Source organism: Girardinichthys multiradiatus, chromosome 20, assembly GCF_021462225.1.
Source record: "Girardinichthys multiradiatus isolate DD_20200921_A chromosome 20, DD_fGirMul_XY1, whole genome shotgun sequence".
In the NCBI taxonomy this organism is placed as follows: domain Eukaryota; kingdom Metazoa; phylum Chordata; class Actinopteri; order Cyprinodontiformes; family Goodeidae; genus Girardinichthys; species Girardinichthys multiradiatus.
The window spans coordinates 39,163,806-39,188,996 of record NC_061812.1 but is presented as its reverse complement, the minus strand read 5'-3'; the positions used below and the strand labels follow the sequence as shown (position 1 = coordinate 39,188,996).

Sequence of the window (25,191 nt, the reverse complement as noted above, 5' to 3'; positions counted from 1 at the left end):
ACTCACGTAGCTCTGTTGATATCGAAGAGGCCTTTGTCTTGAATGTGAAACATCAAGTCGCCTCCGTTGAGGAACTCCATCACGAAGAAGAGGTGCTCCTGTGAAAACAATATTTAACTGCCAGCTATAGCTTCAGTATATTCCTCACTAGAGAGTATGATACAGGTAAAGAAACCTGTGTAAACTAGACTGAGATGTGCAATCCCTTGCAAAAGTATCAGGTTACAAGCACAAACCTATATGTATTTTATTACGATTGTATTTGATAGACCAGCACAACACAAAGTAGTGCAAAATTGTGAAGTAGAAGAAAACATACATTGTTTTCAATTTTGTTTGTAAATGAATATCTAAAAGTGTGCCATGCTTTTGTATTTAGTATGGAATCAATACTTTGCAGAACCACCTTTTGCTTTAATTAATAGCTGAAAGTTTGGAAGTGTATGTCTCCCGCATTGCAACTCTAAAGAATTAAAATTTTCTTTTTGGCAAAATGTCTTTAGCGGAGTTAGACTGGAGCACCTGTGAACAGTATTTTTCCAAGTCTTGCCATGAATAGTTAACTGGATTTAGGTGTGGACTTTGACTGGGTCATTCTACCATCTGAATAGTCTTTGCAGCCTCTTAAAATTTCTTCCAGGATTCCCCTGTATTTAGCGCCATCTATCGCTCCATTAACCTTGGACTTCTCTGACCCCCATCTCTTGGTAGTTCTGCAGTTGATCCATCGTCTTTCCAAGTTCAGATAATGGACTGAACAGAACACTGCGTGATATTCCAAGCCTGGGATATTGTTTTATAACCCAACTCTGCTTTAAACTTATCCAAAACTTTATTCCTGCTGTGCTCCTTGGTCTTCAAAATTATGTTTGTATAACTAATGTTCTATAATTGTTGGGGTTTTCATGGGTTAAATATGAAAGTTAAAAAGAGTAGGAAAACTTTGGGAACTGTAAAGTAGGCATGTTCTTACTGTAGTCTGGAATGTAGAGTAGAGGTGAGTAAGGAAAGGGTTGTTCCACGCAAGGCTCAGGACTCTTTTCTCCACCATGGTGCACTCAATATCGTCATCCATGAGAACCACATCCTTCTTTAGGGCTTTCACAGCAAAGAATATTCCCTTTCCCTTCAGTTCTGCCAGCATCACCTGGTGGCAGGGTGTCAGGGACGCATAGGCAGGTTTACTTCACAGAGCCCTCATGTTAAGGGAAGGATATGGTTTACAGATGAACAAAGCAGTGCATACCTTGCCAAAGCTACCTTTTCCCAGCACCTTGTGGAACAACAGGTGGTTCAAGGTGAGGTGTAGGCATGGTGGGGGTGTTGGACCTGGGGGCGGGTCCAGCCTCACACTGTTGTCTTTTCCATCCGCTGAAAACCCACATTTAGACACTTTGAGTAAATGAATATGCAAAGCTGGGTGCAAATATCCATGCAAATTCTTGACTAAGCCTAGCAATTCAAGAATATACACAATATTGCCTAAAGTATTTCTGTACTTTTACATGTACATGGGCTTTGATGATGTCTTATTCTTAATCTTTAAGGTCCAATTTGTTGATGGACCCAGTGTTTCCAGCAAAAGCAACTTTAACTATTCTGTAAACATCACAAGGTTCAGGTGTGTGTTCATAGATGAGAAAACTAGAATTGCAGAACTGCACTCTCAATTTGTGTTCAAGAAAGTTGAGGTCAGGACTCTCTGCAGGCCAGTCAAAGTTTCTCCACATCACATTTTATACACCTGCAGCCATGGAAATAACTGGAACACTGGAGTTCATTGATTTGGTGGTGTGACCCAATACTTTTGGCAATATAGTGTATATATAAAACAAATCAAGCACATGATGAGCAACAATACAAGGAGGATGGCTCTATTTTTAACTCAACTTGCCCCAAGAGCTCGTCTTAGACTGTACATGTCTTACCACTAGGTTCTGAAATTGAACTTCTGTCCTGATAAATCCCAATTTCTGGTCCATTGTCATTAGACTCATCTTGTTTCTTGTTACTATCCTGCAGTGAAAAATGTAGTTTGGATAAGCATCAACATAGATTTAAAATAAAAAACAACAAAAGGACAAAGCTAAATGTTCCACTAACCTGGGCAATTAGAGACAGAACTTCTGCCAACATTTTCTGGTCCACTCCACACAGATTGGCCACTTTCCTTTCACAGGCACTATGGACATTCATGTTACAGTCTGCTCAGCAGCGTGAACAAAATGCAGTAGATGGGAGATACATTAAAAGTGACGATGTTAGAGCTGTGGCAGAATAGGAAGACAAAGACAAATGTATATAAAGTCCTGATGAAAACAAGTTATTTATAAGATTCACCATTGCATTTAAGGCCTTGTTTGATGAGACCCCACAGCAGACTGCCACAGTGGTCGCAGAAGGTGGGGCTCTTGTAGTTGTACGTCTTGAAGCGATGCGGCATATCAACATTGAAGCGCTCCCTCTGGAACTGCACACAACCAAATTAGAAAGTGTCAGATTTGACTTTCAAGCAGATAACAGTCAAAATTAAACTCTACAGACTACAACAGCTCATATTTTTACTGGTTTAATGAATAAAAACTGATGTGCTGCTGAAGAATTTACAACTCATTACAGAAACCACAGATTGGAAAGCTTAATATTAATAAGGGCTGGCATTTGAAAAACAAAATGAGCCTCACTGTTGTTGCCAAATCTGATGTTGACATTTTGCATGAAAGCTGGAAAATATAAACATTGCTCACCATAGTGTCACGACTATTTGTTGCTGTTTTAGTGCACTTGTAGATGATTTTTTCAATGCACTTCTTGTGGATGGCTGCATTGCATTCTGGGTTAAAAACATGGTGAGATATAATGTTAACTTAGATGCGAGGAATAAAGTCTGGGTTATAAATGTCTAAAAGGGCAAATATGTGGAAAAATTAAGAGATGAGTATAAAAGCCCCTTACGTTTGCATCTGTAGCCTTGCTTGTTGAGGCCCCTGTATGAAAGAGGGATATAAAGAAAGAAAATATGAATGATGAACAGGCTAAATATTTTAATGCTTGTGGACTAAAGTAACTGCAATGACCGTCACACTAGGATTTTCTTGCATTAGACTGTAGATTTCTACCTTACTGACATGATGAAAACGTTTTGGATGAAGACTGGATAAAGTCTCCAAATGCAGCGAACACGGTAATGGGTGTGCTCAATGGTTTTGCATTTATTATTGGCAAAACTAAGAATAAGGAATAATAAAACTGAAAAGCTGTAAATAAAAGGTCACTATCAAACACACAGGCTCAAAAAAAGCAACACATTTCCTGTTGCCTGTCTCTAAAGAGAAAGAATTTCCTCCTCCATCTGGACAGATTGGCAATGCTGCCATTGCTGGAGGATGAGCTGACGGCCTTGTGGGATTTTCCAAAACAGTGACTCTTTTTCATCATGGGATTCCTCCGACTTTACAGCTCAATTGTTGAGAAACAAGCAGACATGCAATTTTACTGGGTCATGCATGCATGGCGTCTTGTAAAATTATTCATTCCCTTTTAAAAAGTTTTAGATCAAAGCATACTGTTGCGTTCAAAACAATGGCAGTGTCTTTAAAAACGTGAGTAAAGCTCAAAATGATTACAATAGTTTTTATTTCCATGCAGTGGGAACGTTGCACATCATATTCTAAAGAAACCATGGAGGAAATAAACATTGGGCTGTTCAACAAAATAGTGTCAGCATTTTTCTTTACAAACTTAGATATTTACTCAATAAACTGAACACTTTTTAGGATTTATCAATCCTGGGACTCACTAAACTAATATGTAGTTGTAGTTATATATTCTAGAATTGCGCCGCTCAAGGTGGCAGCAGGTTGGAGTAGCTCTGTTACTTTTGATTCTGATTTATTCTTTTTTGGGAACTATTCCTCTTGTGGTGGATACAGTTGATTTTTTTTGGATGACTGTCCACTCCAGTGTCGGATGCTGTGCAGCTTGGAGGATTTTTCTTAATACTTTCTATTTTTGGAAATTTGTTATGATGCATTGCCATGGCAACGGGGTTGTTTCTTACAACCGGGAGCAGCTGATTAATATCTCAAAAGCTCAAATAATACTTCAGCTACAACCCCAAATCCCTGATGAGTTGAAAAGGAGACACCGTGGATGCAGAGCAGGAGCTAAGAGAAGAGAGAGAAGGAGGAAGTTCAAACCATCTCTTCCGTCGATTTTCATGGGCAATGTGAGATCGTTGGGAAACAAGTTGGATGAACTCCAAGCCCTACAAAGGACCCAGCCAGAGTACCAGGCATGCAGTATCATGTGTTTTACTGAGACATGGCTGCAGGATCATATCCTCGACTCCAGAGTCTCTCCGCCGGGCTTTTTAACCATACGAGCAGACAGAGATTTAAAGAGGAGCGGCAAATGTAAAGGAGGTGGACTGGCAGTACTTGTGAACAACAGATGGTGTAATCCAGGACATGCAACTGTGAAGTGTCAACTCTGCAGTCCAGATATTGAACTGTTGGCAGTAAGTTTTCGTCCATATTATTTACCCAGAGAGTTCACCAGTGTTATTTTGGCAACAGTTTACGTTCCACCTTCCGCTGTTGCTGACACTGCATGTGATGCCATCAGCTCAGTTGTTGCTAAGCTACAGACACAAAACCCCAATGCTTTTGTGGCAATTTCTGGTGATTTTAACCATGCTTCACTCTCTGCTACACTTCCAACGTTTCAACAATTTGTCAGCTGCTCTACCAGAGAAAACAAAACATTGGATTTGTTTTATGCAAATGTCAAGGACTCATACATCTCTACAGCAAGACCTCCTCTAGGCAAATCAGATCACAATCTTGTTTTTCTCTGCTCGAAATATAAGCCCCTTGTTCAGAGCCAACCTGTAATAAAGAGGACTGTGAGAAAATGGTCACAGGAAGCTGAAGAAGCTCTGCAAGGTTGCTTTGAGGCTACAGATTGGGACGCACTGTGCCATCCACATGGAGAGGACATCAATGCCATGACTGAGTGTGTAACCGACTATATAAACTTCTGTGTGGATAACATCATCCCCACCAGAACCGTGAGATGCTTCCCCAATAACAAACCTTGGATCACCAATGACCTGAAGGACCTGCTTAACAAGAAAAAAAGAGCCTTCAGAGAGGGAGACAGAGAATTAATGAGGATTATACAGAAGCAACTTAAAGTCAAGATAAGAGACAGCAAGGAGGTGTAAAAGAAGAAGCTGGAGAGCAAGCTCCAGCAAAACAATATCAGAGATGTGTGGACAGGGATGAAGAAGATCACAGGCTTCAAGCAGAAGGATGATCAGACCAATGGAGGTCTGGACAGAGCCAATGAACTGAACACATTCTTCAATAGGTTCAGTTCAGAAACAAGCTTCGCATCCTCCTCTCCTGCTCACAGCCAAACAGACATTCCATCTTCCTTTGACCCACAGGACCCACAGCTGTCCAGTAACACCTCACATTTTTTATCTTCCACCTCAGCCCTAGACCCTTCTGCTTCTACATGTTTGCCTTCAACCATATCAGAAGATGCTGATGCTTCCTTTGCTTCCCCCTTCCACCTGTGTGTCTCAAGAAGTCAGGTGAAGAGACAACTGGAGAGACTGAATCGGAATAAGGCTGCAGGTCCAGATGGTGTCAGCCCTAGAGTCCTGAAGGCCTGTGCAGAGCAGCTCTGTGAGATTCTGTAGCACCTCTTCAACCTTAGCCTGGCCCAGAAGAAGGTTCCGGTGTTGTGGAAGACCTCCTGTCTTGTTCCGGTACCAAAGAAAACTCACCCATCAGTCCTCAAGGACTATAAACCTGTTGCCCTGACATCTCATATCATGAAGGTCCTAGAGAGACTCCTGTTGGCCCACCTGAGTAAGCAAACAGTAAACCATCAGGACCCCCTTCAGTTTGCTTATCGCTGTGGAGTTGGAGTTGAAGATGCCATCATACACCTGCTTCAACAAACCCACTGTCATCTGGACAAAGCCAGTAGCACTGTGAGGATCATGTTCTTTGATTTCTCCAGTGCATTTAATACAATCCAACCTGATTTGCTTTGTCAGAAACTCTAGAAGACTCAGGTGGAGGCCCCAACAATCTCCTGGATCAAAGACTACCCGACAAACAGACCACAGTTTGTGAGACTGAAGGGTTGTGAGTCTAACCAGGTAGTCAGCAGCACAGGAGCACCACAGGGGACTGTACTCTCACCATTCCTTTTCACTCTGTACACCTCAGACTTCCAGTACAAGACAGACTCCTGTCATCTGCAGAAATACTCGGATGATTCTGCAGTCGTGGGGTGCATCAGAGATGGACAAGAAGCTGAGTATAGGAAGGTGGTGGACCGCTTTGTGGCATAATGTGGAAACAATCATCTCATTTTGAACGTGACTAAAACAAAGGAGATGATTGTAGATTTTAAGAGAAACAGGAATAAGTCAAAAACTATTTCTATCATGGGAGAAGAAGTGGAGGTGGTGGAGGAGTATAAATACCTCAGTGTTCACCTGGACAACAGACTAGAGTGGAGATGCAACTGTGAAGCAATCTACAAGAAGGGACAGAGCAGACTGTACTTCTTGAGGAAGCTTAGGTCCTTCGGTGTGTGCAGCAAGATGCTGCATATCTTCTATAAGTCTGTTGTGGAGAGTGTGATCTCTTCTACCATCATCTGCTGGGGAAGCTGCATCAGAGCCAGGGACTTAAAAAAGCTCAACAAGCTGATAAAAAAGGCTGGTTCTGTTCTGGGGACTCCTCTGGAACCTCTGGAGATCATTGTGGAAAGACGGATTCTTCATAAAATGAAGAACATTATGGAGAACCCTGAGCATCCTCTTCATGAGACTGTCCTACAACAACAGTGTCTTCAGTCAGAGGCTTCTTCAGATCTGCTGTAAGACGGAGCACTACAGGAGATCCTTCCTGCTCACAGCCATCAGCATCTACAACGGCTCTTTGAGGAAACCTTCATAATATGAGCTACAACAACATTTAATTTCCCTTTGGGATTAATAAAGTATTTTTGAATTGAATTGAATTGAATAACCTCTGTTTCTGAGAACTGATTCACAAGACGACCAACCTTTGGCACATGTGAACCGGTATTCCAGCCCAGGATGATTTGACAACACTCCACAATTCCGCTGAATTTCTCGGTTTGCCACAGAAACAGCATTTTAGGTCTCACTACACAAGTTTTTAATCGGTTCAAAGGTCCGGAGATTAGGCTGGCTGCTCCAGAACCAAGATGCTCCTCGCTTAGTGGTGTGTTTGGAGTCACGGTCTTGTTGAAGCATCCATTTCAAGGGCATTTCCTATTCGGCATAAGGCCACGTGGCCTCGACAAGTATTTTGATTATATGCAAACTGATGCATGATCCCTTGTGTGTGATAAATAGGCCTGACACCATAGTAAGAGAAACATCCCCACATCATGATGCTTGAACCACCAATCTTCACTGTTTTCAGAGGGAACTTTAATTCATTGTTTGGGGGACGTCTGACAAACTGTCATGGTTTTTTGTTTTTTTAACAGTGGAACATTGCGGGGGCTTCTTGCTGATAGATTAACTTCACACAGGCATCTTCTAACCGTCACAATACTCACTGTTAACTTCAGACCTTCTTAGATCACCCTGGAGTTGATTTTTGGCTGGTTTTTTGCCATTCCGGTTATTCTTTGATTGTTTTGAAAAGTAGTCTTTCGCTTTCTACAACTTCTCTAGGGTTTTGCTTTTAATTTCAAAGCACTGAAGATCATTTTAACCCAGCAACCTAGCATTTTTTTGCACTACTTTATACGTTTTCCCCTTTCCAATCAAACATCTTAATCAACCAACGCTGTTCTTCTGAACAATGCCAGGAACTACCTATTTTTGTCAGGTTTTCAGAGACAAAAACATGTACATGTGCTGGCATTATCCTTAATAAGGGCCACCTGATTGGTGCCTATTTCTTCAGACAATGAATGAATCAGTAATTGAACTCCACACTGCTATTATTTTGAACATGCCTTTTTCACTCAATTTTTCAATTACACAGACTTAGGAGCATGCATATAACACATATTGGTTCAGTTGGTTTTCCATGACTCTAATACATCTATTTGTAAATGATTTGCCATGTGGTAATATTATTTCTACCAAAACAGTGATTGGTCTGGTTAGTCTAGATGGACAGCTATTGTTTTAAACAAAACTATTACAATGACCAAGTCAAAGTCTGGATATAAATCCAATAAAGAATCAGGGGCCTATCTTAAAAATGGTTTTTCACAAATGCTTTCCATTCATTTTGGAGGACATTTCAGTTTCCAGATGTGCAGTGCTAGTAGGGACATACTCCAACAAGTTCAAACTGTAATTTTAAAAAGGTGGTTCAACAAAATATTCACTAAGTAGGACTGAATAAAAACTATATGCTAGTTTTCATATTGTCTTTCCAAAAATATTAGGACACCATGTACAATTTTTCTTACAATTCAAAATTATGTGTAACTTTGTGTCTATCACATTAAATCCCAATAAAATACAGTGAAGTTTGTGTTTGTAACTTGATAAAATGAAAAACAGGTTTAGTGATATGTGACAAAGGTTGAAAACTGTTGTCTCACCAGACGAAATCTTTGCAGACGGAGCAGAAGGTGGGCTGATGGAAGAATGTGGCAATAAACTCATGGTTTTTGATGGCATGAATCTTTGGCTGCTTAACAGCTCCTCTCCTCTTGTTGAGAGTCAAGACTCCATCCTGAGGTGGAGACCTCACTGACTGCTTGGGATCAACTGAGGGGAAGACATCAATTTATACATCAAATCACAGGATTACCATGTTGATTTTCATACATCTCACCACACTGGTGTGAATCCTCCCTTGCCAAAAACAAATTATCATTAACTTATAGGGCAGTAGTCAAGTCATTGACCTTTATTTTTGCTTTTCTTATGTAATAGTTGTTGCATTTTCTGAATGTGGGTGTGGCCTTGTAACGAAGGAAACTTAGGAGGGTAAACACAGTTTACCCTCCTAAATAAACTGCTCAGAGTCAGAACAGCAGGGGTCTTTTCAGCAATGCAGACAATAGATGTATAAGAGATGGGAGCAAAGAACGTGAGAGGGAGGAGGGCAGGGGTGGATATAGGAACAAACACTAAAAAGGACCCCCCTTATGGAGACCAATGCCTCCATAAGGGTGAGTTAAAGGATATATTCTAACCTTCAATCTGCAGATCTACCAACAGATGTATGTGTGAACAAAGACGTCAAAGAGAGACAAACTTAAGATCAGAAAAGGAAGGTAGGTAAAAGTTAAATAGTTGGAGAGCTGTTAAAGCAATACTAAACATACACGGGCATGCTGTTCAAGGAACCTGTGAAGTGTGTGGGTGGACACTGATAAAGTATGGAGTCTTTTCATAACAGAGGTCCTAACACTTGCAAATATTCTCCCACAATACAAAACTAATTTGAAGACACCTAGCTCTCCCTGTTTTGCATATTTCATCATTTCTTTAAAAATCTGTATTTGTTTTGGCCCTCGCATACTTTTTACTTGATTTTGACATGCGTGGAAAGTATAGACACCACTGATCTACACCATTATTAATGTTTATGAGTTTAGTAAAAATAAGATGAACCTTGGGAGGTTTGGTGTAAAAATGCAGATAATCTTGTAATTCTTAACTACTTGTTCTATATAAAAGTGTGACTACTATCAAATAACCTGCAGCTCATATTTTTCTATTTTATGTGTTATAATCCTTAGAATGACAAAAAAAAAAAAAAAAATCATTTGCATCAGCAACTCAGATTTCAAACAAAATAAAAACTGCATCAGTCAGGAAAAGGCATCGGACAGTTTTTATAAGCCAGTGCAGCATAGAAAAGTAACTTTTACCCACCAATATTGAAAGGGGGTAATATGAAAGAATGAGGAATTAAAAGTATTTTTTAGGCTAACACTCACTAAAACATCACAAAAAAATAAAGGCTGCACATGATGTGACCTCATAGGTTGCCAAGGCACGGTACAGAAAAATAATTTAATTTAAATACTAAATACCCATGGATGTCACCTTGTTTCAAAACTAAAATATGAGACCCCATTTGGCTGCACTTCTTCCAGTATAGGGGATTGTGGGTCAGGGTAGGGTTACTGCATCAAAGGCCTATACAATCCCTGGTGGTCTAGTGGTTAGGATTGGGTTCGATTCCCAGTCAGGGAATATTTCTTTTTCTTGTTTGTCTCTAAACCCTCTGGTTTAAAGTAAACAGCATTTTTCATACAATGCCACAAATTCATTTAAAAATGCTTGTGTCTTCTCTCTTGTGTTATGCTAAACTGAAAAACCACACTGATGCTAATAAAAGTGTTTGATCTCAATGTTTTGGGACTTTATACAGAAATTATAACCAGTTAACTCAAGCATGCAATACATGGGAAATATTATTTAAAATTACTACTAATATCAAATCAGGCCTACGCAGAGGTTTTACCTATATCAGTGTCCTCCAGAAAATACTGCAAGGTGATCTGAATTCTCCCTGAAGGATGAAGGTCCATCCAGAACTCAGAATTGTTTTTGCTTTTAGAAACCCTACAGCGCTCCGTCAGAGCCGACACATTCATAGCGGCCTTGGCCAGTGGCTCTTCAGTGCTTTTCATGAGAATCACTTCAATGACACGACCCTCATAGATGTGAGCATCAAAACAGGACCTCCAACTAGGAAACATGGTAGGTTTCTTTTGGACCAAGGTTCTTCCCCGCTCTGTGGAAAAACATAGGGAAATTATAGGCAAGTCTTACATATGAGTGCAAAGCTTCTAGAGTTGATTGACAAAGTGAGCTTGTGGACTTTCAAGCCAGTGCATTGTGATAGTTCAGGTTAATAATACTGGAAACTATAATTGTATACTTATACATTTGGACTTACCTGTACTGACAGATTCTTTAATCCTGATGGCACAGATTGGGGTGCTGTCCATTGTGGGCAGAGCACCCATTTCATAGGCAGTCAAGGTAATTCTTAGAAAGGGTGCCATGGTGACAACTAACCCAGGACTCCTGGAAAAACAACACAAACGGACAATCAGGGCTTGTTTCAATCAAACTTACAGTTAGGCCAAAAATTAATCATACCCCTGGCAGATTTAATAGCACTGCTAATAATATTAACATTTTGGAGTAGCTCAGCCAAATTTCTGACTTAAATTTGATACAGCATCTGTGGAGAGAGCTAAAGATTAGGGTGATGGCAAAAAGGCCATCCAACCTGAAAGACTTGGAGCTCAACAAAGACAAATTGTCAAAATACCAGTGGAAACATGTAAAATGCTGACCAGTAATTATAAGAAGGGGTTGATTGCTGTAACACCGGTAAATATTGTTGCCTTATTAGTGAGAAACATATAAATACATTTACTAAATTGCAAAATTGATACTCCTATTATCTTTTAAGATATCCCCCTTTTACTTCTAATCAGAAACAAACTTCTTGGTTGAATGAAAATGATATTAAATGTGAATATGCCAGGACTATGATCAATTTAGGGCTTGACTCTAAACACAGATATGTTTCTGCCTTTTGTATTTAAGTTCCTCTCTTTAAACAAAAAGGGAGGGCTACAGCACTTAGAGTCTTCAAATAGGTTAAACAGAGGAAAGGGGGGGGATTGAATTCACACATGAGCAAGATACATTAAGATATAATAGACTAAAGAAAAAAATAAAACTGACTGATTTCATATGTAGTTCTTCTATATACTTCTATATACCTACTTTTAGGTTTTTAAGCAATCATAATTATAAATAAACATTTAATTCTAAATATCCGGGTAAGAAACCAAAGTAGTTGGGTTGCGAAAGCAACGACTTCTTTGAATAAGCTCAGCTGAGTGTAGCTTTTCACAAACTTCCTGAAACCCTGTGGAGAGCAGCCTTCCTAGCAAGTTAAAATGCTATCAGGTTCCTTTTAGGCATGAGAAAACAATTAGCATGGTGGAGTTTCTATATGAAATCTCTTTTCATGTTTTCTTTAAATGCAGCTATTGATGTTTAGGTTGAATTGTTCCATGTGCTTTCTGGAGGCAAAGACCAATAGTGCTTCACTTCAGCTCCACTGTATGTGGGTTTTTATCCATGGGTATGGATAGTGATGCTTCAATCAGCCTGTTTCCCCTTAATCAGCACTGACCAGTGATCATGGTTCAAACACACAAGGAAAATTTGATTTTCCTCCCCGTAAATTAAATGCATTAAAACTGCCACAATCTGTCCACAGCCTGTTCAAACATGTAATATTTTTGATGTAATTTGTTCTGATTAGTTAAAACAATTTGCTTAATGTTTGGGGTAAAATGCCTTGAAGCATAAATGGAAAAGGTAATAATTTTCTGTTGGATTCAAATCTAGTAGCTCCTTAAAGCAGCAGCAGCACATTTTCTTCTATTTTATGGTCAATGTTGCTTTTAATTACCTGTTAGATTTAAAATAGGTTTGCAGAAGTCAGAATTGGCAGGTCACACCTAAAAGAAATCAGAAACCAGCAAGTACACGTCTGATTGGTGCAACGCTGCTATGGCAATTACTGGTCTTCAACAAAAAAACCTTTACATAAAAAAAATAGCTGTTTTAATTCAAAAGGTGTTTCCAATATTAAAAAAACAAAACTTCTGCAGATCTAAGAGGCCAAGTGTGAATAATTCACTGTGTAGAGGAGCTGGTCGAATATTTAATCTGCGTTACATATTGCCATAGGTACCTCACACAGAAACACTTAAAGAGATGGAGAAATCAACCTTTTGAACCTTTATGAAACCCATTCAGACCAAAGGCTAACACCTAAACTGACAAAACATTTGATTTTCTTACATAAAATGAAAAACTCTCCAACAATATATTTTTTAAGTTTATTAAAAGATCCAAGAGTTTGGCTACCGACTGTAATCATCTTATTGTCAGCTTAATAGACCTTAACAGCTGACCAGACAAATGCAAATTAAAAAATCTGATACTTTTCTGATCAGTGAACCCACCATACCCAAACACTACCAAGTCCCTAAGGACAACCACTTTTCAGTATTAGTGAGGCATCACAGGAAGAACAGGGACGTAATAATCTATTTAAAGGGAAACCATGTTTTCTAAGATATGATAAAACAAGTCTGCATCTATTCAGGCCGCAAGAGAGAGCAAGTCTTTCACCCAATAACTTCAAGGGTCTACGTTCTCTAAGAGTGTTTCTTAAAGTGTTTCTCATGTTCCTCAGGGCCAACTGCCCTGCATGTTTTAGATGTAATTTAGACTACTGTGTACAGCAAAGGGAATCACACTAATCACTACAATATCACGCAAAAGACAACTTAAAGCCACAAAATCATTGTCTTAGCTGTAAAATATATATCTTGTTTTACATGGACTGTTCTATCACACAAGTGGCAGGTCAAAGCTTTTCAAAACCAGAAACCATCCACATAATTCTGAGCTGTAGCCTTTACTGTGAGACTAAATACTAATTTATACCAACATTTAATAAAAGTTTACCATCTAAAAAGGTTATATATAACATGCGGGTCTAATATGTGGGAGTTTCACCAGCAGGTACATCTGTTGCTCTGAATTTCTGTCTGTAAGTCTCAGGTGAAATGTCAAATTTTGCTAATAAAGCAGCCTTCAAGTCCTTATAGCAATGAGCATGTTTTCATCCATGGCTGCATAGGCCTCCAAAGCCTTCCTAAAAAGGAGTGAAATGAGACGACACGCCCATTCACACTCTGGCCACCTCCATGTCTTGGCAATACACTCAAACCGCAGCAGGTAGTTTTCAAGGTCTTCTCCTAATTGATAGGGTGGAATCTTTGGATCAGTGTTGTGACTTACTGGCTGAGGTTGCTGGCTTTGAATAGCCTCATCATCACCTCCTTGCTCTGAACCACCTCCTGACTGAGGATGAGGATGTAGTACTTGTTGTGGCAGTTGAAAAGACATCCTAAGACTTTACAGTTCCTTTAGCAGCCCTTGCTCTCACTTTTGCTGACCTGCCAAAAAGTCCTTCATCAAAGTTAAAAACTCACTGCCAGTTGCACTTGATTCACTGGGCCCAGGTTTTGGTTCATCTTCTTCCTCTGATCCAGCAGACGGTGGCATGTTCTCCCGTGCTTCGTCAGCCACATGTTCTTCCATCTTTAATTGCGATCTGAGGCCTCTGTTTTCCCAAAAGAGCACCTCTTCGCCATCTTGCCATAATCCCTCTTCTGACACCATGTGTGACGGGGCTCTGTTATGACTTGGGCAAAAATGAAAGCCAATGCCGGAGTTCTCTTAGATGGTGTTTATTGTGCTCATCTTCAAGTAGAAAAAAATGAAACACCTGTGCAACGGATTTACAGTGGACATGCAGGCAGGGAAAAAAGACAAAAACAGCAGTACCTTCATAGCAGCTCAGAGAGTCCATCACCTCCAGTGTGACCTGCAGCAAGTCTAAACTCAGACTGCCTCACTGTGGCGCTGAGCCCTCTTTTAACAAACTGAGGCAGGAACACCATGTGTGCACCCACGACAAACCACGCCAATTTGACTGAAACCAAAAGGTAAGTTCTGTTGGATGTGCATATGTATGTGTACTTGCATGTCGGCACGGACTTTACTGTATCGCTACGTCCCAGCTTGTGATGGCTCCTCCGTCACAGTCGTTCATAAGATGAAATGGTTTGTTTGTTCTTGTGCAATGTCTTGGACCATGCTGAATTTCCTGCATAATGAGGCGACTGAACAAGTATATGCTGTTATGAATGCAGTTATGAATGTACACGCATGTTTCTCAGTAGACAAAAAAGTAATCCAGGAGCTATTTTAAGCCCTGGCAGACAAAGATCCCGTTTTGGCCCACTGAGATGAACAAAGTGTTTGGTTGAAGATTTTCTTAGTGCAGTTAAACAGCTTTAAGAGGTGATGGAAATTCCCACTTTGACAGGTTCTACTGCTAACCACTATTTAGCACAAAGAACACCAAATGCAGCCACACCGTACAAATCTCAGCCTGAAATGTGGCCTTTATAATGTGTGGTAAATAATGCTTTGCAGAAAGAATGTGTAGCATGTAGGGCAGATTTCTTACAGAAGCTGGCTTACGATCTGTGAGGAAGTGAACAACAGTTACGTGTCAGTAGTGGTCTCCAAGGTGTTCATTATGTAGAGCCCTTAACCTCCTTTAAAAAGGTCCAGTGTTACGAAGCAGCCAACCTATGCAGTACTGAACACAGGTTTTAAAACACCTTAAATTTTTAGGTTACTGTTCATTATGTTATCTGTGAGGCGCTGATCTAAAGGCTGGAGAAGAAGTTATTGTTTCTGACTGCCCTAGAGACCGATCATGTTGGCTAAGGAATTATTTAAATTAATACTTTCCATAGATCCACATTTAATCACAATTGTCCACAAACAGAACTTTTTATTAGAAATTAGTGTCATTGACACAAAATATGTGTTGTCAGAGGTTATCATGGACATTCAGAAAACAAGAGCTTCCCCAGAGGGAGTGGACAAACTGAGTGCATGTAAAGTGGTGGGAAGACTAATAGGCCAAGAATGGAAAAGGGAGAAAAAAAATAAATAAAAATCACTAGAGGGTAGACTAGGTGGCACATTAAAAAAGGTCTGTTAACACAGCGACAAAAAAACAAACAAAAAAAATACATGAAGTGATACTTTATAAAATGAGGTCACCGCATTTAGGATGGGAGGGGGGCTGGGGTGACACCCTCTCGGAAACCAGGAAATGCTGGTGAGAGTTGATAAAAAAAAATCTTATCTGTTACATGAATGTCAGAGTTGGAGGAGTGATCTGATAACAGTTTGCTCTGAGCAGAAGTCATCAAAAGTATTCATAGTGGTAGTAGGTTCATTGCCACATCAGCAACAATGGTTACTTTCAATAAATGTGCCAATAAAACCGAAATTTATGTGATGGCACCCTACTAAAGATATTTGTAAAATTAATTTTCACAATAAACCTGTTGCCTTGTATTGCTCAAAGCAGAACAAAGCAAAGTATGTTGATTGATAGGTTCATTCTGAAAAAGTGACAGTGAAACAGTATAAAGATGAATTGCTGAGACACCTAAACCTGAATTTAACAGTACTGTAGGAATTGCACTTTTAACGATTCTGAAACATTAACAGTATGTTTGACACATTTTTTGAAGCAAGGAAGTAATTTTTGAATTGATGTCCGATTGTTTTGCAAAGTCGGCTAATAAAACTGCCAACTGGATGATAACACCGTTTAAAGAAACATAGAATAAGCCTCCACACTTTTTAAATTTTTCATCTGGCAGCCTTTCAGGTTTTCTACAGAAAGAAATGGTCTCAATAGTGAGAAATTTTAATTTGTACACACTGTGAGCATACTGTGAATAGCTAACCTACTGAGGCTACATTAAAGGGCTACTTCAGTTTTTTTGGGAATCTTAACTGCAGAAGAAGCCTTTTATTGAAATCTAAATACATGGACTAATCAAACCTGATAATTCTACAATGCTCAATATAGTGTTTCGTCTTTTCACGTCAACTCGATGTATCATTGCACCCCTGGAATAAAGATAACAGGCAAGGTGCTCTATGTATCATTTTTAAATTAGAATAACAAAAATATCTATTTCAAGAACTGATGAATTGTTTTAGTACTATTAAAAAAAAATAAAAATAAATCAACAGTTCCAAATCTCTGAACTTTACTTTTATTGATATTTTCAAAACAGAGATCATTTAGAAACAAGATTGCACTTTTCCCTGACTGGGCCTGCATTAAAAACAAAACAATCCTGAAGGCAGAAGTGCATAACTGTGTACAAAGGGTAGATTAAAGTCAAAGTTATGCAAAGCCGATGCATCACAAACAAGTTCCCGTATTGTTGGATATGTTTCTTACAGAAAGAAGAGACCAAGCAGGTCCAACAGGCTGAGGAGTTCCCCATGAGTCAGCGTGTTATCAGCTGGCCAACGAGGTCAGCATCATATTAGAAATCAAAATAAATAAATAACCTGGTAACTGACACAAAGTCATGTACTTATATTCCTTAAGGCAGATAGTTTATTTATAATGCATCAGTCTTGCAAACTACTTAATAGCCTCTAATGGTTAAATGACTGATGTTAACCAGCTGTTGCATAACTGATCACTGGTATGAAAATATATTTTAGGTACACCCTGTGAGCCAGACGATTGCTGCCTGAAGTCTTTTCATGCTGTCATAGTTGTGCTATGAAGCTCTGCCTTCCATGTTTTGACAGAACACAAGTTTCAGTGAGTCAGCATGAACTGCATCAGAACACTGAAACTCTCCCACTTCAACACAGTACAGTCATTCTTAATACTGTCAATATAGCCTGAGCTTTTTCCACAATTACACATGGAAAAAGAGAGCAGGAGCATTTTACTATAGTTATTAAAACCTGTAGAGTCAACACTAAGGTGTCTTGTCGCAAATGGAAAAAAGTCATCTGCATTATTTCCTTTCAGAGATCTTACAAAGGGCATTCTGGTTTACTGTCATGGTTTAATGAGCAACTAAACTACAACTGAGTTTTGATAAACACAAACATCCGATGAATGAATCTCATCATAGCAAGTCTGGAACCTTGCTGTGGATAATGCAGAGGTAGATTTAATTTAATTGGTTTTAGCTTTAACCTCGGGCAACATTTCTTGATTTTCTGCCCGATTTCTAGTCACGGAAAGTCTGCCCCAGATTGCAGTAGTTGATGTAAGTCGGCAGGGTGAGTCAGCCCAAAAATCTCTTAAGAGTGAGATGAGGACCCGACAGCCTCAGTCAAACGAACATGTTTGAATTTTTTGAGGCAGATCTGGACGCAGTAGGGTAGTGTGGATATTATTTATATAGTATTTCAAATTGCAGATCTGTATGGGACAGTGTGATACAAATTTAAAATCGTATGAAATCTAAGAATATCTTCCATTACTGCCAACTAGTGGTATGTTTGTTCCTTCTCTCACCCTCACAAGACCTTCCACTAGAGTTTGATCCGCTGAGTTGGCTTTAGCTGGGTTGAAAAATCCTATGGTCTGTGATCTAGCAGCAGGCACAGTTGAGTGTGCAATCCCCAACCCTTCAGTCGTGAAACAAAGGCCTGTGTGATAGTGTGTCCGAAATCTGTGACGACTATGAAAGTCGGGTACTGTGTTTCCAGCTCTAGAGAGATGTCCAGATCAGGATTTTTTTTCTCCCCAATATCGATCAGAGTCATTTAAGAAGTTTCATTTGTCAAATGTCATTAAATTCTGCAGCCTCTACTGTTATATTGTGTCCCAACTGGAGTCCCTGCAGGACAGCTATGAAATGCCAATCCACTCTATTAAGAGAGCTACTATAACAGCACATCACCCAAAACGGATATAGCTTTATGTTTAATTGCTAAACTTATATCTGACACACACACACACACTCTTGTTTTGCTATATGTAGTGAGGACCATGTGTTGACTCCCATTGACTTCCATTGATTTTCAGTCATTTTCAACCCTTTCTATGACCTAACCCTGACAATAACCCTAAACCTAACCATTACCAGTGCATGCCTAACCCCTAAAGTCAATTCACACCATAGTCCTAAACCTAACCGTTAGCAAAATAGGTCGTGAGGACCAGCAAAATGTCCTCACTTTGGTACAAACGGTCCTCAATTTTATGGTGAAATCGGGAAAATGGTTCTCACTGTGATGCCAAGACAGGTACACACACACACACACACACACACTGACATTTTGCTCTTGCAGAGCAGCTTGCAGAAGGGATGGGCAGTTTTTTCGCTCTCATTTTTGATATCACTTGTTGATAAATCAACTTGCAATGTATTTCCAGGCGGTTCCATGTGACGACAAAACTTACAGAAAAAGTTGTTACAATCTCTCTTTCCTAGACCAAGAGCTGTCTGAGCATAGCCGGCAAAGCAGGTCCATTGACAGAGCTGAAGCAGGCCATACAGTCTCTCTTTCACGGTGAACATCATTTAAAAAGAGTGAAATAAGGCTACGATTGTGAGGAAAAACCCAGTTTTGTCAGATTTTAAAAATGTGCAGAGCCTGAAACAGTTTTACAAGCCAAGCACACACAAACAGCCAGTGTTAAAAATTTGCTTGCTGATGTGTCTGACAAAAATCACATGCAGTACAACAGCAGGTATCAGGATTTGAGTTTCATCAGGGACTCATTCAAGATCTGGAGCCAAAACCAAAATCTCTAACTTGTTTTTAAAACAAACAAATTTGCAGAAAATCAAATCAATGAAAAAGTGCCAAGTGAGAACAAAAAAAAATTCTGAAGACAAAAGAAATCGGGTATTGAAAAGTAAAATATATTTTTTAATAAAAGCAAAGCATCAGATGTTTTTAAAACCCACATTACTTGAAACTCAAAGAGGACAGCTGTAGAATGAATTTAAATCTTGATTTTGCCACAGGTTTTAGATGTCAAAGGTGCAGACTCATGATGCTGCTATGAAGGTTCAACAAGTTCCCAACCCGCACACGTACAGCAAATCACATCAGGAAATATTTTAGATTCACAGAAGTGAAAACTTTTCTCTGATTGCACCTTACAGGACGAAAAAACCAGTCCTTCCACATTGTGTTCCTTTTCAATCACTGACAAATGACAAACCGATGGGACACAACATTAAAAAGGTTCATAACAAGCAGAATGGCCTGTTCTGAAGGATGGGAGGGCAGACTGCCTAGAAAATTACAGCTGAATGCACTAACCTCCCTCATGAGTTTTGAACCTAAACACGCACAGCCTGAGTAAGCACAAAGACTGATCTTCTGGGATATCCAGCAGTGTCTGTTTTTATCTGTTACTTCATAAACCTACAGTCAAATAAATGTCCCTCCATTTTGGAGAGCTAACAGATGTCATGGAAATCAGACACCCTGAACTGTAACACCAGTTCTTAATGTTGCGGAGGCAATATTAAATGACAAGCATTAAACAGTGCGATGCCATTCATCTAAAGGGGGGACATTACAGATCACACTGAATGTCAGCTGAGGTTTTTAAAACTAGACTGGCACAAAGATGGTACTCATTGTTGAATGATAATCTGAGGATATAGTGCATTGTAATTGTTTGTTTAACTTGCAGAAAACATAAAAAGTAAAAAAAAGTAAATCAAAAGGACTTTATAGATGAACCCTTAAAGCAAATTGGACCAACAAGCGGATGACAGGAGAAGGATTAAAACGTTATGCAGTATGAAGAGTGGAGTACTAGGGTTGACTGCTGAGGCACAGGGAATATCTGAATGCACTAACTGTCTTTGCCTTTAGGCACATTAGGATGAATTTTTCAAACAGTCACCAGCTTTTTATTTATCTAGTCTTTTAAAAAAATATTGAATTGTTTGGGATTGCAGAAAAAAAAATTATACGTTTTCTGAGCTTGTGAGCCCTCCAGATCTGTAACTAGAAGTAAACACTAAAAGTGTAATATCTCACAGCCTTACTTCCAGATCTGAAAGCTACTCTAGCCAAAAACTGTTTACATGTCCTATTCTCAGCCTCGTGGACCAACTTATCGGGATTTATAATAAATCAATTCGCTAAGAGAGTTTTCTACTGCATGTAAAGATCTTATAACCTTTTAACAGAACCTAACTTCAAAAATATAGAACTGTCGCTTTAACCTAAAATAGGAGGAGGCTTATTAACCAAGCCAGTGACTTGATTTTCTTTTCTTGCTCCTGTAAGTAAAATGTTTTTACAAACCTTCACCTAACCCTCAAACCTTATTAAGACATTGTGTCAGGTCTAATGTCCCAGCATTAAATCCATCTGAAAGTTTGTAAGTCTACTTATGTGCACAAACAGAAACTAATAACCTTGAACAAAGAAGCCCTGGCAAGAAGGCTGCCATTTCCCCCTCACTAAGGTTAATATCTAAACAGCACCAGACCAAATGCACCTTTACAGACACACACAGAGAAACAGTAATCAGGTTATATTGGGATGCAAAAGGAAAGAGGATAGGAGGTATATTTGTTGAAGGTCAGAGTCAAGAAGTTGCATTTTATTCTCCCCATTAGTCTCCTGCTTCTTTCAGAGTAGCACAGAGTTTTGGAATGACGTCAAACCTGCTAAACCAACACGGAAAGAATCCTGCCTCTGTGTGAGAGACTGAATATGTGTGTTTGCTCCGCATGCATTAAAAAGCGGTGTACATTTCTGCCTTGCTCACAGTTCTCAAAGGCTTAGTTAAGTCCGACAAAATAGCATCGGAGCCAGAGGAGAAAAACAGGATACCAGGTTGTGAGGAGGATCGTGTCCGAGAGACAGAAAGACATGCAGGGACAAGAGCACAAAGGCATGTGATGACCAAAACCATCGGCACACACTACTGATTCTGGAATCAAACCATCAATGCTTGCGTTTGACCACAAGTGCATGTTTGCCTTTGCATGTAATTATGACCAGATGTCTTATAAACAAAGACCTTTAACATACTATTCCAGCATTGCTCGTTTCTTGCATCATTTATGGTAGAGATGAACCGATTAGGCTTTTCCTGACAGCTTCCTTGTGATTTGACATGCCACTTATTATTTTTCTAAGGGATTAGAAAAGTAATAGTTTGGAATCAAACAGAACATGAAACAACTACGCCATTACCTGCATTTATGCATGAATTACTTGCATTTATGAGATTTTTTTACTTAAAGTTAATGGTTTTATGGAATACAAAAAGTTATATTTGAAATTTTTCATGCATTTAATGTATAGGAAAAAACCCTCTAAGATCTTTCATTATTTATGATGCCGATTAATAATCAGAGTTGATCAAGAGAAAACTAGTGGGTTCTGATCTCTGATTGATTGATGGGTACATGTGTACAAACCTTTTAAATTGAAACATTTTCAGTTCCTAAATGGGGATAGTGTAGTACCTGTCATGTATTTTTTGTTATGTGTTATTATCCTTTGAAAAAGGGAGGAATCAGCAGGTTATGCATGAAACACAAAATGGGAAATAGTTATTGGTCAGGGAAAAACTGAATTGTCCATCTTTACTTTGCAACACCGAATAACAGGACTTATAGTTACAGATAGTTTAAAACTTTAGGACTGGGTATCATTTCCCTCCAATGTGGTAGAGCATAAAAGAGAAGATCTTGTAGCCGTAAGAAGCGGCATATGCAGTGTGGCTCAGGAGACAGAGCAGGACACCATTTAAGGTTTAGTAACTTGATCCCCGTCTATATGTTGAAATGACTTTAGGCAAGACACTAAACCCCAAATAGCCTCCAAGACATTCATAGGTGCTGTACCTATTCTTACAGCCCATAATCAAAAAGGGCTCCAAGCATGGGTATATGAAGTTCCATCTCTAATTCAGGTGATCTTATTGTGTTAATTTAAATACAAAATCCAGCTCTAACTTTTAAGATTTAAGTATGTTCGGTTCCTTATCGTTTAATTTAAATACATAGTTCAACATACACGCAAACCCAGCCTGTCCTGTTGGTGTGTGGTATCATCATAGGATCGGTATAGAGAAAGGCAGCTCTCCTCTGAGAAGACGTCTCTGCTGTACCCTGCAAGTGATTCACCATTCCCAAAGCCTATATTGACACAGCAGTAACTGTGGGCAGATAATGTTACCTGTGCTCTCAAAGCTGTGCTGCCTCAACAAAAAAACAACAACAAAAAGGACTCCCATTACAACGGCAGAATGGGCGTCTCAAGACTTTTGCAACCAGTGGAGGGAATATTTCAGAACACGTTCATGTGTTCGGAGTTGGTGGCGAGCGACAACAACCCTCACAGACACTTCCTTTAAATTATCACTGTGCGCCATGGGTGTGCAGCTCTGTTATCATTTCACTTAGCAGACGACTTAATGTTAGGTTTATTGTTGCGAAGTGAGTGCTATTAAAAGGTAGGTTCCTTTGATATCTCACAATTTTAGACTTTAGCCTCAGCTGTGCAGAACATAAACAGCCCCAAGGTCAGTTTAAAACCACAGTAACCAGGAGCTGCTGTTTGTCATTTTTGAGGTCTCAGTTGACTGTCAAATTGAATAAAATTAATATAAAAATCAAAAGGATTAAAAACAACATAAATAACACAAGCCTTTGAGTTGACACTGTTTATCCATGTTTTACTGAACATCATGAAACAAAAACTGTAGTAAGTGTTGGCTGGGCTGCCAAAACCACATTTGCAGCAGCTTGATTCTTTAGAAAGAGTCCTCTGAGACTATAATTTTATAACAACTATAGCCAATATTTTCAACATATAGAAGAAGGCTTGGAGCAGCTTTGAGGATCGATGATTTTAATCAAGTTAAGGTTTAAAGATTTAAACTCCTTTCATGAGAAAGTATCAGGGTGACTGAAGTTTTTTCAAGCTGTATGAGGCATGGGGTATAAGCATTACCTCTCCCCCATCCATTCCTGCACACTGCCAGTCAGCTGGCAAAAAAAGCTTTTCCTCCCCTTGCAAAAAAAACCAAAAAAAAAACAAAAAACTCAGCTGTTTGGAAATAATTGCAGCTGTGAATAAAAACAAAAATCTAATCTTTATTATTATCATTTAAAAGTGCCACCGATCACACTTAGACATCCAATGATTTTTTTGAAAGAACAATCAGTGAACTATAACCCAGCGAACCAGACTAAATATTCAGCCAATTTTGGATTCGCACACTCAGACAGAAGTAAAGAATGTATATGTCTATTCCTTCTACTGAGAACCACTACATCTAAAATGTGTATCTGATTTTGTCTATCAAAAAAATAATCAATATTATAGATAACATTTTAGCTTTAACAATCAACATGTATTATTTTAGTAGCAGAGTAGTTGTTGCTGTTCTGATTCACGTGAAAGCGCTTGGACGTGTTACATTTGTTTTGTGTAAATACTGTGATAGTTTTACTCAGGGATATGCCAAGAAATTGGCATGCAAAATGCATTAGATGAACGTTTTATGTTACATTAATGATAAAAGAGGGTGTGTGTTCCTGCTCAATCTAAAGAACATTTTAAGACAATACACGTCTTCTTTGATTTTTTTTTTTTTTTTTTCTGTTCATGAGTTTCTATGTTAACTCGAGTTTTTCCTTGTGAAACAGTCTTGTTTGGACAACTCAGTCAAAGGGACACCTCTGCCAGGGGTCACAGCACCTCACCAAACAAATGTGCACTTGTGGTGTCACGTGATGTCTGACAGCTCTTGCACTACAGTGAACTAACTAGTACAGCGAGACGGACAGAGAGACATACAAGTCTGCTGGCTACGCTTCATCTCGCTGTGAAGCAAGGACAGAGTAAAACCTATACGGAACAGTTCTGCATAAAGACAAGCAACTTAAAACCCACTTTATGACGAGCAAGCAAGCACAGGCGACTACTGGACTGTTGTCCCAATTATCATCGACTTTTAAGTTATCCAAAAGATTAAAAAAAGTTCAGTAACTCACCTTTTTCTTGTCGAACTGTAGACTTTTTTGGTCTCGAGTCTTTACCAAATTTAAAGTTTTAATTAACGGTCTTCCGGAATCCCTCCCGTTTGATTTAGCCTACTTAGGAGGAAGTGCCGCAAGCCACTGCCGTTCATCCAAGCTCCTTCTCATTCTGGCAGCCAGGTCAGACTGCGGCTCATTAGCAGAGAACGCGTGGCGTGTGACGTCAGTCAGGTGAATTCCCGAGACACACGGGAGCACAATAAAGAACGTAACAATGTAGGAACTTGGAGGGGGAACAGGTGATTTTTTCACTTGTCTCTCACAGGTGCTTTTCATCTCGTAACTTTGTGGTTTTGATCATTTAATGCCCGACGTTTTCAGGTACAAACTGGAGCCACCTGCCACAGGATGTTGCCGGAGGATTCATTTCCCGGAAGATCCAGATTGACGTGGCTTCATACAAGCCACATCAGTCTGGTTGATTTTTTTCCAGGGGAACGCTTTGCACCCATTTTGAGATAGTTATTTTCAATAATCTGCTCATATTCTAGTGTAAGCAAATGTGGTTATGACTCCAATAAATAATATATCCCCTACTCTGTAGATATTATTTGATTGGTTATAAGTATGTGCTTAATCATGTGTATTTATATAATGTTTTTAGAGAAATGTATAAAATAAAATAAAATAATCCATAAAAATAGA

The 25,191-nt window shown here is 39.2% G+C and overlaps 1 protein-coding gene and 1 long non-coding RNA gene across 3 annotated transcripts in view; one reads left to right on the top strand and one right to left on the bottom strand.

Moving 5' to 3' along the window:
- Positions 1-24,650, bottom strand: part of LOC124857408 (protein kinase C delta type-like) — a 27,953-nt gene extending 3,303 nt beyond the window's left edge. Inside the window, exons 1-12 of one of the 2 annotated variants that reach the window (XM_047348662.1) lie at positions 24,502-24,650; positions 10,944-11,074; positions 10,506-10,778; positions 8,626-8,794; positions 2,956-2,987; positions 2,748-2,833; positions 2,341-2,470; positions 2,104-2,204; positions 1,929-2,016; positions 1,247-1,371; positions 974-1,147; positions 7-98 (exon numbers count right to left, since the gene is read on the bottom strand). In XM_047348662.1, the coding sequence (XP_047204618.1) occupies positions 7-98; positions 974-1,147; positions 1,247-1,371; positions 1,929-2,016; positions 2,104-2,204; positions 2,341-2,470; positions 2,748-2,833; positions 2,956-2,987; positions 8,626-8,794; positions 10,506-10,778; positions 10,944-11,052 (1,379 nt within the window). In that variant the 5' untranslated portion in view covers positions 11,053-11,074; positions 24,502-24,650. Of the gene's footprint in view, positions 1-6; positions 99-973; positions 1,148-1,246; positions 1,372-1,928; positions 2,017-2,103; positions 2,205-2,340; positions 2,471-2,747; positions 2,834-2,955; positions 2,988-8,625; positions 8,795-10,505; positions 10,779-10,943; positions 11,075-14,082; positions 14,236-24,501 lie in introns of those variants that run through there. The other variant, XM_047348663.1, reaches the window with a different exon arrangement.
- Positions 24,644-25,191, top strand: LOC124857409. Its single transcript, XR_007035586.1, has 2 exons — positions 24,644-24,785; positions 24,868-25,191. It is a non-coding gene; the product is annotated as an uncharacterized LOC124857409 (long non-coding RNA).